Here is a 13715-nt window from a genome sequence, read left to right on the forward strand (position 1 = left end):
CAGTAACCACTTTATCCTGGTCAGGGTTGCGGTGAATACAGAGCCTATCCCAGGAATACTAGACGTGAGGCAGAAGTGGGCAATTTAGAGTAGCCAATCCATCTACCGGCATATTTTGGTTTAGTCCACAAAGACACTGGAAGACCATGCAAAATATATACAGTTTAAACAACCAGAGTAATGCTTCCAACTAATGATGTGTAATTTGAATTGTATGTAGCAATACATATGCATGCAAGGTGGAAAAAAATATGTTTGTGTCAGTATTGATAAATAACTCAATTGGACACATTGTGCATAATAACTGAATATTATTATATATTTCCAGTGCCCCAGTAATTCCAGTATTTTCCAGTGTATATATTGCCAGTAATTCCAGTATTTTGTGGTAATGCAAAAAAGGTACTAGAGTAAACAGTGTATTTGAGGACAAGGTTTCAGAGGACAGCGGGAACTCACAGCCTCTCCAGACTATGTGTGCCTGTGAGATCTGGGAACTGTGTGATATCTGCTGCTCCATTTAAAGACCTAAACACAAGAGGAAGAAAAAAAATGTATGTAACACTCTCGTTGCGGTTGAAGTTGGTGCTGTAATTTAATCATGAAGACAATAAAATGTGATGGTTCATTGATCCAAATTGTAGCTTGGCTCACAGTGTTCTGAGCTCTGGCAAGTGCTGGAAAGCAGACTGACCAACAAACTGTATGGGGTTGTCATAGAAGAATCTGCCAGAAAGAAAAAAACTAAAATATTAATAAACTGTGCCTTGATTCTTCTTTCAAAAGCAATAAAAAAAGGAGAAGAAACAAATAAACTCTCAATCTAAATAGTGAAGAAACCAGAAAAAAGCATTTGGTGTATACTGTATAGTTTAATGAATGATAGAAAAATTTGGATGGCAATTAATGCCAGAATTATGTAAGTTCTTTATATTATCAGAAAATAACAGCACTTATAAAGTTTCCAGAAATGTTACACGATTCTAAAGTAGCCCCTTGAGATATACGTAAAACATCTCTGCACGCAAGGCTTTAAATACCCTTTGTGTGTATCCGAACGCATGTGCATGTATTTTTAAATGTTTTTTAAAATACCCTAAAAATATCTAATTAAAAAAAAATAATAATAATAACCCTACTTGTCACAGGTACACAAGTTTTGATTTACATCATCATATTCTCACTGATCTATCAAAACATAATACCCAAGATTATATTAATGGCTAATATTATCTCAGTTAACAAGCAGGACCATTAGCTTAGCACAGAGATTCTGCTGCCAAAAGTTTACAAAGTTACAAATCATCCACACATCTCAGAGCTTATTACAGTATCTCACAAAAGTGAGTACATTTTTGTAAATATTTGATTATAACTTTTCATGTGACAACACTGAAGAAATGACACTTTGCTACAATGTAAAGTAGTCAGTGTACAGCTTGTGTAACAGTGTAAATTTGCTGTTCTCTCAAAATAACTCAACACGCAGCCATTAATGTCTAAACCGCTGGCAACAAAAGTGAGTACACCCCTAAGGGAAAATGTCCAGATTGGGCCCAGTTAGCCATTTTCCCTCCCTGGTGTCATGTGACTTGTTAGTGTTACAAGGTCTCAGGTGTGAATGGGAGCTGGTGTGTTAAATTTGGTGTCATCGCTCTCACACTCACTCATACTGGTCACTGGAAGTTCAACATGGCACCTCATGGCAAAGAACTCTCTGAGGATCTGAAAAAAAAGAATCGTTGTTCTACATAAAGATGGCGTAGGCTATAAGAAGATTGCCAAGACCCTGACACTGAGCTGCAGCACGGTGGCCAAGACCATAAAGCGGTTTAACAGGACAGGTTCCACTCAAAACAGGCCTCGCCATGGTCGACCAAAGAAGTTGAGTGCACCTGCTCAGCGTCATATCCAGAGGTTGTCTTTGGGAAATATGAGTGCTGTCAGTGTTGCTGCAGAGGTTGAAGGGGTGGGGGGTCAGCCTGTCAGTGCTCAGACAATACGCCACACACTGCATCAAATTGGACTACAGGGCTGTCTTCCCAGAAGGAAGCCTCTTCTAAAGATGATGCACAAGAAAGCCCGCAAACAGTTTGCTGAAGACAAGCAGACTAAGGACATGGATTACTGGAACCATGTCCTGTGCGCTGATGAGACCAAGATAAACTTATTTGGTTCAGATGGTGTCAACCATGTGTGGCGGCAACCAGGTGAGGAATACAAAGACAAGTGTGTCAAGCCTACAGTCAAGCATGGTGGTGGGAGTGTCATGGTCTGGAGCTGCATGAGTGATGCCAGCACTGGGGAGCTACAGTTCATTGAGGGAACCATGAATGCCAACATGTACTGTGACATACTAAAGCAGAGCATGATCCCCTCCCTTCGGAGACTGGGCCGCAGGGCAGTATTCCAGCATGATAACGACCCCAAACACACCTCCAAGACGACCACTGCCTTGCTAAAGAAGCTGAGGGTGAAGGTGATGGACTAATCCCTATTGAGCATCTGTGGGGCATCCTCAAACGGAAGGTGGAGGAGCGCAAGGTCTCTAACATCCACCAGCTCCGTGATGTCGTCATGGAGGAGTGTAAGAGGACTCCAGTGGAAACCTGTGAATCTCTGGTGAACTCCATGCCCAAGAGGGTTAAGGCAGTGCTGGAAAATAATGGTGGCCTCACAAAATATTGACACTTTGGGCCCAATTTGGACATTTTCCCTTAGGGGTGTACTCACTTTTCTTGCCAGCGGTTTAGACATTAATGGCTGTGTGTTGAGTTATTTTTAGGGGACAGCAAATTTACACTGTTACACAAGCTGTACACTCACTACTTTACATTGAGGCAAAGTGTCATTTCTTCAGTGTTGTCACATGCACATTGAAAGTACTGAACAGATCATTAGTGATTTGTGTCCAATATAATCAGAATTAAGAGGAGTTTAGAACCATTTTTAAAAAATTACTTTCTGTTTGTTCAGACCGTTAAATGTTAAATGCACTTAATAATAGATTAATCACATTTGGTATAGATCATAAATTTCCACATACAGTATAGAGACCTACATTGTTAAGAGAGAGGGGTTTCCAATGAAGGCATGCTCAGGGATGGACTTGATGTTGTTGTTGTGAAAGCCCCTGCAAAGAAAAAAATGTAGACACATAGCCAATTAACTGGTATAAATATAAATAAAGGTATGGATAAGTATGGGGAAAGAGGCACTGTGTATACTTACAGCTCCTTTAAAGTCCTCAAGGTTCTGATAGCGACAGGGAACTCCTCCAAACTGTTGTAGTTCAAATCCCTGTTAATACAAGATGGATTTGGATCACAGTATTTTGAGGAAAGTTAATTTGTCCTTCTGTTCACATTAATACATATAAGAGGCTGATTAAAAAAAAACAGTCAAAAAGTGTTAGTACTTCTTATAATTTATTACTTATTACTAAAGATGAGTTGTTTTTTTTTAGTTTTTTTTTTTTAGATTTTCTTATCTTTACTATTGTAATGCTCTTCTCACAGGATTTTCAACCAAAACTGGAGATTGGACAAAGACCAGGTGATGTTTTTCCAGTCTTCAACTGTCCAGCTTCAGTGAGTCTGTGCCCATGATAGCCTCAGATTCTTGCTCTTGGCTGACAGGAGTGTAACCCATGGCTGTGATTAAGCCAAATCAAAGCCGTGTTGGTATTCACTAGAACCGCGTGGTTGTGAGTGTGATATTTCTTTTATACACCAGTTCTATAAGCAAGAAATAAATACAGACTAACTGACAGTCTGGACACAATATGGTGAAATGTTTTGTTTATTTTTGCTCCATCAACAAAAATAGTTCCTGAAAAAGCCACAGCTGGATAGCGTGTTGCCATGCCAATGCACACAGACTAACTTACAGCCTGTAGTAAGTGTAGTGACGGTTTTAATGTAAGGAAATATTACTAGAAGTGGAATTGCATGTTGTGGACAGAGACGAGTGGAGTGATACAAACAGTGAAACGTCCCAGTGCTGTTATACTATAGTGTCAGCACTACTATTGGAACGCTGCTTGACCAATCAAATTAGTGGACCAGAACTAACTGCTGTATAATAGGCAATAAACCCAGCTGAACACGGAACAGGTGAACACAGTCAGGTGATAAACCAATGACAGGACAGGGGCAAAGACAGTAACAAATCCAAAACATGTCAAAACATAATCAAAAGCAATGCTTTGTTATTGATTTAGGCTCTAATCCAAATTATAAGTGATTCAGCATTATCAACCTATATGAGATATATCTGTTTTAAATAGGGGTATTTGACTGAATACTGACTGAAAGGTTATATTAACATACTTGCCTTGTTTAGTCATACTGCAAATCTTCTGTATTAAGTATAATTTGCCTGGAATGTGCAAAACATTTTCTGCTTCTACACTACTCCTTTTCCTAATGCACACACAATTCCAGGTTTGCAAGTAAAATATTCCCTGAGAGGGCAACTAAAGACTTTCCCTATTGAACTAAAACGCCTTTATCTTCTTTATCTGAGAAGAAGAAACTAGGATGGTAAAAGCGTGATGGACGGAGAATAGAGAGGGAAACGGAACGGCACTTTTTGCTGAATGTTAATGAGAGGTCAACTCACAAAGTCTCCAGGCTCTGTAGTCCATCAAAGCTCTGTTTTCCCAGGGACAGCACTCTGTTGTTATTGAGATGCCTGCAGTGAGACAGCAAAGAGAACAGTCAGATACACCCACCCCTCTCAGCCTAGTGAGCTGAAAGCTGACTAGAACAAAAAAAAAGAGGTAAAAGACAAAATAAAGCAACAAAGACCCCAAGTTTTTTCTACACGTCCTTTCATTGTGCCCGATGTCACTCTAGACTAAAAAACAGACTACAAATATACCCTGAGCTTTATTCATTTTGGCATGACTATAAAAACAACCGTGATGATCAAAGGAAAGGAGTGCTTCATATTATAAACATCTTATTTGCGGGATTTTTCTCCAAGCCAATTAACTACTTCCATAAGTAAAATCAGACTAGCAAAGTAACTATGGAATTAAGATAAGAATGGAATACATTGTGTGCTGTGAAAACAAATTAATTCCTGTTATCACATATGTTATTGCAACTATAAACAGTCATTCTCTCACCCTCCTATTTATTTATTTCTCTTTAAGATGATTAGACTCCTTTCATAAATGTTAGACAAATGCCTCCTTACAGAGGCAATAATTAGACATTTATCTTTGTTAAATATCAGCACATTTTTATCTGTTTATGTGAGCATCCAAGATTCAATCCTGAAAATTAGCTGTTACTATAGAAACCTTAACATGTTAGATCTAAATCTATCAGTAAATTAGTGAATTGTCCCATTAAAGGGAGATGAAGTAACCAAATGGTGTAATGGAGACAGGGGGTAGGGGGTCATGGTGGATTAATGGTTAGCATGTTTGCCTCATACCTACAGGGTTGGAGGCTTGATTGCATGCTCCCCCTGTGCCTCAGGGGTTTCCTCCAGTCACTCCAGTTTCCTCCCCCAGTCCAAAGACATGTTTTGTGATCTCTAAATTCTGTGAATGGGTGTGTGAGTGTGTGCAGTTGTGCCTTGTGATGGGTTGGCACCCCATCCAGGGTATCCCCTGACTTGTACCCCGAGTCTTCTGGGAAAGGCTCCCCCACAACCCTGTGTAGGATGAGTGGTATGGAAAATGGATGGATGGATGGTAATTAAGCAGTCGTTTTGAACTGGTGGACTTTAACTGGTGAGCTTGCATGCAATCTATCAAGGGTGTGTTTTTCTTCTCCAGGTTGCTAGATACAGTGAAGAAGCCAGAATTCAGAAAGCACTTACAGAACCACCAGATTTGAAAGATTGGCAAACGCTCGGTCTGGGATGTGGGTGATCTTGTTGAGGGCGAAGGTCATCGCCTGCAGGGAGGAGAGGGTACGCAGGGCATCAACAGGTACCTCTGTCAAAGCGTTGTCATCCAGCCACAAGTGGCGCAAGGAGGTCAGTCCATCAAAACAGTCTTGTGGCACTCTTGAGATGTGGTTTGCATCCAATCGACTGGTGAAAAAGAGGACTGGTTGGGTGTGAAAATCTCAAGTTCATAAATTATTGTTTAAAATAAAGTCAGAGTGATGTGGGATAGAGAGGACGTTAGACACACACACTTTATTTAGCACCATTACATGAATTTCTTCATTTGAAATGAATGAATTAACGAAGCTTTCTTAAGGATGGCGTGAAGGTGCAGAGGGTAGAGCTGCAGCCTCACAGCTCCAAGGTCACCAGTTCCATGGATTGGGTACACTAAATTGCTCCTAGCTATTTTCATTTGCGTGTGCATGGTGCCCTGCCATAGACTGGTGTCCCATCCAGTGTGTATTCCCACCTACATGACTACATTAAAGCGCTTACTGAAGATGAGCAAATGAATGAAGCTTTCTAAACAAACAATTTTGAGTGTTATTAAAGTGGAAAAATGACCAAATTACCAAGAATAACTGTAATAGCGTCCTATAGTCCTCACCTTGCGAAGTCTTGCCACTGAATAGTTTATAATGGCAAGCCTTCACCAGTCTATCACCTCTACTCATGTGCTTACATTGCTATTCATTCATATTCACCAACTCTTCCAGTGTACTAAAGTTTTCCTTTCAGGTGTCAGTGTGAGCGACAATATTATTACCTAGATGCCTCAGTTCTTGACGACTAAACATTGCTACTTTCCTGCCCTTGGATGCCACCTTCCAATAACACTGGCAAAGTTTAAGTAGATGTTAAAGACTGAGATTTAAAACCTGGTTTACTTCACGTAAACCTGCCAAAGAGCAGGTCAGATCACGGAGTATGCTGCCGTAGAAAGCATATATTTCAAGCTCTTCAAGCTTGGTACCTGGAATGGAAACCTCCAGATCTTTCTGAACACTGTGGGGGATAGTAGTACTCTGTGGTTGCTCAGCACCCCCTCCATTCACCAAGTGGCAGAAAATTAAATGTTGATGATGTCGTTCATAATACACCTGACGTTTGTATAAGATAATGGATATCCACTGATTTGTGGTGGAAGATCCATTGTAGGGGCCTCAGCCTTCTTACTGGAACTAAAATAAGCCAAGGCTTAAAAATGGGTTGAATCCTTTGACTATCATTGAATTCATTTACATTCTATTTTGGAAACCCAGACAGCTACAACTATGTGTTGAATTCAGGCAATATATTACAGTACTACTGAACTACTGAAAATTAGTTTAGGCCATATAGTCTAGAGGTCCATATTCAGAGTTGGTGACTTAAGTCCAAAAATCATGTCAATATTTACACAGGTAAAATGGTATGTATTCAGATTTCATGTGCACAGGTAATTAAACCAGTTTTCTGGGATCCCCATCCAGATTATGCAAATCACCTGCATGTAGTTCATGCTAGATTTTTTTAGTAGAGTCAGAGGCAAGGTTTTTCAATATCATTTAGACCATGGCATTAAGACACAAACAAATGCCTTCAAACCCCAAAAAATAAATAAATAAATAAATAAAATTCAAAGTAAGAAAATGTGGGCTGATAAGAAAATCGCTTTTTTCCAACTTTGCTGTAAAATATATTAGGATGTAACAAGAAACAATTAAATGATTATATATGAAGCAAAAGATAAATAAACATCTACTTTGAGACTAGTTTTGTGTAAAATGTCAATATATTGCTGCAGGAATAGTCATAAATTGAATTATCCACGAATCCCTGCAAATTTTGTTTAAAAAAAATGGCTTCCACCCTAATTATTCGTCAAATTATAAAACAGCACTATAATGTGTGCACTGGATATGATTGATCACACTTTTAAATACGGTGACAGTTTGAAGGTTAAGCTGACCAAGCACTCTGCTGCATTTACAGCTCACTTTAAGTGTTTCAGTGCATTACATAGGTTTCTCAGATTACAATACTCTTTCCATGGATGTCCTTGGTGGGGTGGAAAAACAAACCATTTCATGCACTTTTAAGGGACTTTAATTTATTAAAATGCTCATATCTATGTATTTAATATTGGCTTCAAATGGCATGGATTAGTTTTTTTTTAGTATAATTACAATTCCTAAAGCATAGATTTCAGTGTAACATATTGTCAAACAGAGGTGCTGGACTTGTGCAAGAAAAATGGACTTAAGTTCAAGTTCAGAATCGAGTTTAACTGAGCCACACCTTTGTTTTACTCAAACGCCACTCATTTCCTTAGCCTTTTCTTGTTAAAATGAGTTTGTTCAAGTTATAAGATAACTGCAATAGACGGACATTGTGAGACACTACCCTATTTAAGGTTTCAATAATTTTAACCAATGGAATAATCTCCGCTGTGAAATTAGCTGAAACTAGATAGCCTATCTACACTCCATGACTGCAGCTCACCCCACTCACCTCATTCTGACCACTAAGAAAACAAAGGCCAAAGAAAGGAAGCATTTTTTCTCTTCCCTGACAACTATTACCAAAGATACCCAAAGAGACAACATACCCCAACAATGACCACCCTGTTCTCTTTGCCAGGCAGAGTGCTGTACAGAACAGTGCTTATGGATTAATGTGATCTAGGGCTGACAGTTTGCATGTATTCGAGAGCGAAGAAGCAGATGAGAAAGAGATAAAGAGAGCAGATGGGTTCTAGCACGAATGCATTGAAAGATAATCTTCATTCAGCCTCCAGTACTACCCTTTCTCTGTCTTTTTTTAAACTGATCAAAGTTGAGGCCTCACGAGGACTGAATTCATTTGGAGAAGTCTACGGGTCCGCTCTTTTGTGTCACTTTCTCCTTAGTTCCCGTCCACCCACCTTCTGTTTCATATGATAATTAACAGAGCCTTGGCACTCAGGGGGTCAATCTGTAACCAAAACAAGAAGAGAAGAGAAAAGAGAGAGTGTGTCTGACAGACATTAAGCCATATGTGTGCTCCTATGTACTCACAGGGAATGGAGGTTCTGCAGGCTCTTAAAGGCCTCTCTGGGGACCTCCTGAAGCTGGTTGTTTTGGAGCATTCTGTGTGGGAATGTGTGAGAAAAGTGAGCATCAGGGTCCAGAGAAGGTTAAAGAAAAGAACAGTAACAGGAAACCAGCTAAAGGAAGACATCAATTAAGATAATACCAAAAGATAACAGAATGAGACAAAGATCTTGTCACTGGTTACTGTCCACATTGCTACATATGAAAACGCATCCCATGCCACATACATACTATACAAACCACACTGCTCTATTGTGGATGTATCACTACACTACATACATCTTTCTATATTTGCTAAAACCAAATGTAAAATAAAACCAGTCTCAGTTGTTTTCAGAAAACAGTCGTAACACAACAGGAGGGACTCCAGAAAGTGGCTTTAGCTACTAATGCCAACCTATTAACAGTTAACACTAGGTCAGTTACTATGGCAACTTACACTCTGAAGTTTTATCTTCTCTTTTGGAATTTCACTTGAAATAAACCACTAGTGGTTATCAAGTTTCAAAATCAGCCTGTTATACGCCACTTTCATAACAACAAGCCCTTTCCAAGAGTATTTCACAAAATGCAGCACCCAAACTTCATTAGAACTACAGTTAGCATCATGTGCTGTAGTTCTTGGTACGATTTGCTATCCTTAATTTGGTTTAATGCCCAAGTCTGATTTAATGTATATATATATACTTGACAATAGGCTGCAGTGCAGCACACGAGCCTAGCAGTGTGTGTGTGTGTGTTTACACAGCAATTCATGAATGCTTCGGGTAATGGGAAATTTAGGGCACTTGATATTGGGTCGCTGGTCAAAAAAGGTTAAGAACTCCTGCTCGAACTTAAGAAATTACTCTACCTGGCAAGCCAATAGTTTAACACAACTCACAGGCGAACATGTAAACTGTAATAATGCAGTGAGGCTCACTCACAGAGTCTTGAGATTGACAAGTCCATCAAATGCTCCTTTAGGAACGTCCATCAAATCATTTCCTGCTAGTCGCCTGTGAAAAGCGCAAAAGCAAAACAAGCAAGAGGTTTAATCCTTGATAAAACTGCATGCCAATTTAGTTATGATGTGTACGGATATACATTGTTAGATTTAGTAATTAGGATTAAAAAAATATTTAAACTGTTTTGATTTGAACCACCAATAATGTCTCACGTCAACTCCAATACCTTTCACGTACAGCATGTTAATCTATAAGCTGTGATAATTTTCTTCAGCCATACAAAAGTCCCAACTTTATTCATTACCATGTATGTAGAGTTGAGGCCAAACGTTTACATACACTTAGGCTATGTTCAACCTCAGTTTTTCACAACTCCACACATTTCATGTTAACATACAGTTCTATTGGTAAGTCAATTAGGGCATCTACTTTGTTCACATCAGAGCTAATTTTTAAACAACCGCTCAGAGACAGCTTTATTTCACCTTTAATTCACAATATTAGAATTCCAGTGGATCAAATGTTTGTATATACCAAGTTCACTGTCTCTTTAAACAGTCTGGAAGATTCCAGAAATTGATGTAATGACATTTTAGAAGCTTTTGCCAATTGACATAATTAGCTTTGTGCTTTGGCTGTATTTAAGGGCCTACCTTAGAGCCAGTGCCTTTTTGCCCTTGATACCATAGAAAAACGCATAAGTGTTTTGCTGGAATAGACACTGGTGCACTTCAGAAAATAGATGGCATCATGAGGTGTGAGGATTATCTAAAAATACTAAAGCAACCCCTCAAGACATCAGTCAGAAAAGACAAACTTGGTCACAACTGGGTTTTCCAGCAGGACAATGATCCTAAACATACCTCCAAAGTTGTAATAAAATGCCTAAAAACAACAAAGTAAAAAAGTATTGGCATGGCCGTCACAAAGCCTGGACCTGAATCCCATATAAAGTTTGTGGAGTGAACTGAAAAAGCATTCCTGAGCAAGGAGGCCCACAAACCTGACTGAGTTACATCAGTTCTGGAGTTCAGGAGGAATGAGCTAAAGTTCCAGCAAAGTATTTTGAGACGCTTGTGGAAGGATACAAACAAGAGTTTGATTCAAGTTAAGCAGTTAAAAGGCAATACCACCAAATACTAACAAAATATCTGTAAACCTTTGACCCACTGAAAATCTGATATGGTCGATAAAAGCTGGAATAAGTCTATCTCGTAGCTATTATTGAGAAATGAGCTCTTATGGAAATAAAGTAGATAAACAAACTGACTTAAGACAGGAAATGTTTGGTAGCATGAAAAGTGTGGAGTTATGTAAAAAATAAAGGGTTTGAATGTCTTTAACTTGTGTATATTTAAATTTTTGGCCTCAACTCTAACACTGAGCCAGTGTTGTGACTGTGTACTATAAGTTTTGGCACCTTTGTACTCTTCGGTCAGAGACTGCAAGTATGATGCAACTTTAGACAAATGTGTAAGCTCTTAATAAACGGAAATCTTTATATCATTGGTATGAACTAAAAGGAACATACAACTGTAATTAATCACATATAGTTATGAGGTTTTATAGTCATGGCATTACAGAAGACATGGTGACTGTATTTTTAATAAGGTGAACAATTACAGTGTGGAAAATATGAACACACAGTGGAAAGACTGACGATAACTCTTTTGACACTAGTTAGAGACAGATTTCTACACGCTAGTATCCTGTTGCACCTCTTCAAATCAACTGCGCTCTTGCCAGTTTGCTTCAATGTTAAATTCCGCAATGTCTCAAGAAACACGGCAAGAAGGAGGCCAAGGGTCTGCGTGTACCCTGTATACCAAAGGGTCTGCATTCTAACAGGGTGGTGCCATTTGTTGCAGAGAGATGTTGTATCTCATCCACTGCAGGGGCATCAGCAGGGGGAAACATGATAATGAATAAGGGCATGCATCCAGGCGCTAGTAACAGATTGGAACACCGCTTTCTCCGTATGTTTTGGGGCTTCCGAGAAATCGGTCAACTTGTGTGCAGCGATGGGCAGTTTGCCCTGGACAAACACAACAGCAGAGACACTACACCTGAGCAAACACTCATGGGAGAATTTGTTCTTTATAAATCATGGCTACATGTTCGTTCTAGCTGTGGGTTTACGGGTTAGACAGGAGGCTGAAAGAGGGCACCATGAGGACAGAGGAAGACGTATGACGGCTGCAGAGTGGTTAATTCAGTAAACCGGTCCAAAAGGTTTGTGCGCTCTGGCCTCAACAGTTGCATGCTTGCCTTCAGCAAACAGATTTGGCCACACTGCTTGTTCGATATCTATACTTCAATTTAGACATATAGGATATTTTGTTTCTTGTCTTTTTCACGAAAATATGAAGCATTGTTATTTGTGTCAAGATCTACAAACTCTTGTTCACTGAGTATAGTAAACAGCTGACATGCATAAGTTAGAGAACAGCATTGATTAAAACGTCAGCATTGTTGTTCCCAAAAATGGATAGAAAAAAATAAAAATACATCAGTGCAGAATAGAGTTTGTGCATAAACACTTGTCTGAGACACAGAGGTTCCTTAAACACAGTTAGTACAGTTTTTCCATACTCTGGTATTCAGAATTGACCTAACATTCTTGATAAAATTCACTTTACTGTTCAACAGTGGTGTCTATGTTATATTATATACACAAAAGAGAGTCAGTGCAAATCGATACCAAAGCTCTACTGACGGATCACCTTTATCCTATGATGAAACATTTCTATCCTGGGATTATGGGAGTGGTTTTTCCAGGATGACAGTGTCAACAGGACACGAGGGTTCACTGAATGGTTTGATGAGTATGAAACTGATGTACATGATATGCTACGGCCTTCACAGTCACCAGATCACAACCCAATTGAACACAATTTTTTTTCTTACATATTTACTTACATTTAACATATTAATTTGATATGTTTGTGATTTGGGGAAAGTTGCACTGCTGGATGACCAAAATACAACACATATTTATGCTCCAGGAAGCCTGATTTTACTATTACTATTACTATTTACTTATTCCCAATTTATTCCCATTACCCTACAGCCACTTTCCTGGCCCTGCAGGTCAGCCATGATATTTTATATGTTCCAAACGTATACTTACTCTGTTACATGTTTAAACAGGAAGTTAGTTTTATTTGAACACAGTACTTTTCCAAGCATAAAACACAAATTCCCATAATGTCTAACAACGTCTAGGCCTTGGAAATTCTGTCTGCCAAGTCGTTAAGATATTGGGCCATAATTATGAGCCATGATCCTTAATAAGGTCCAAGCAGACAGAACTTCATTCTTTTCATCATCTTTATACAGTGGGGTCCAAACATCTGAGACCACATAAAAAAATCTGGGATTTGTTGTTTTGTTTTGTTTTGTCATTTAAAATTGGAAATAAACAGAAGGTTTTAGAATTCTGAAATATTTATACCAAGAAAGTAAATTTCCAATATCTTGAATATTTTGCAATATTTTTAGATCTCTATTTCAATGTAAGCATATGTGTGATATCGACCTTGTTAACTGATTTGTAAAAAAAAAAAAAAGGTCAGATTTTCCTCATGTCTAATCTCTTCTATTGAATCATGTGTTCAGACAAAACTCTGATAGATTGGATCTAAAACGGATAATAAGGTTTTACACAAACGTGTGAAGTCCACGCCAGCTCAATTGCACACTGTCATTAAAGCAAAAAAAAAGGGGGATGTACAAAATACAAAGAAACTCTGAAATTCGTTCGACTTTTCACTCAAGCTGT

At 38.8% G+C, this 13715-nt stretch overlaps 1 protein-coding gene across 1 annotated transcript in view; it reads right to left on the reverse strand.

Annotated features, from left to right (window-relative positions):
- LOC108280064 (leucine-rich repeat-containing G-protein coupled receptor 5) overlaps nucleotides 1-13715 on the reverse strand; it is a 32602-nt gene that overhangs the window by 10979 nt on the left and 7908 nt on the right. The window contains exons 3-10 of the mRNA XM_017494819.3: nucleotides 9914-9985; nucleotides 8952-9023; nucleotides 5839-6054; nucleotides 4624-4695; nucleotides 3232-3300; nucleotides 3062-3133; nucleotides 655-726; nucleotides 460-528 (exon numbers count right to left, since the gene is read on the reverse strand). Coding sequence (XP_017350308.1) covers nucleotides 460-528; nucleotides 655-726; nucleotides 3062-3133; nucleotides 3232-3300; nucleotides 4624-4695; nucleotides 5839-6054; nucleotides 8952-9023; nucleotides 9914-9985 — 714 coding nt within the window. The remainder of the gene's footprint in view (nucleotides 1-459; nucleotides 529-654; nucleotides 727-3061; nucleotides 3134-3231; nucleotides 3301-4623; nucleotides 4696-5838; nucleotides 6055-8951; nucleotides 9024-9913; nucleotides 9986-13715) is intronic.

This window comes from Ictalurus punctatus, chromosome 19, assembly GCF_001660625.3.
Source record: "Ictalurus punctatus breed USDA103 chromosome 19, Coco_2.0, whole genome shotgun sequence".
Taxonomy (NCBI): domain Eukaryota; kingdom Metazoa; phylum Chordata; class Actinopteri; order Siluriformes; family Ictaluridae; genus Ictalurus; species Ictalurus punctatus.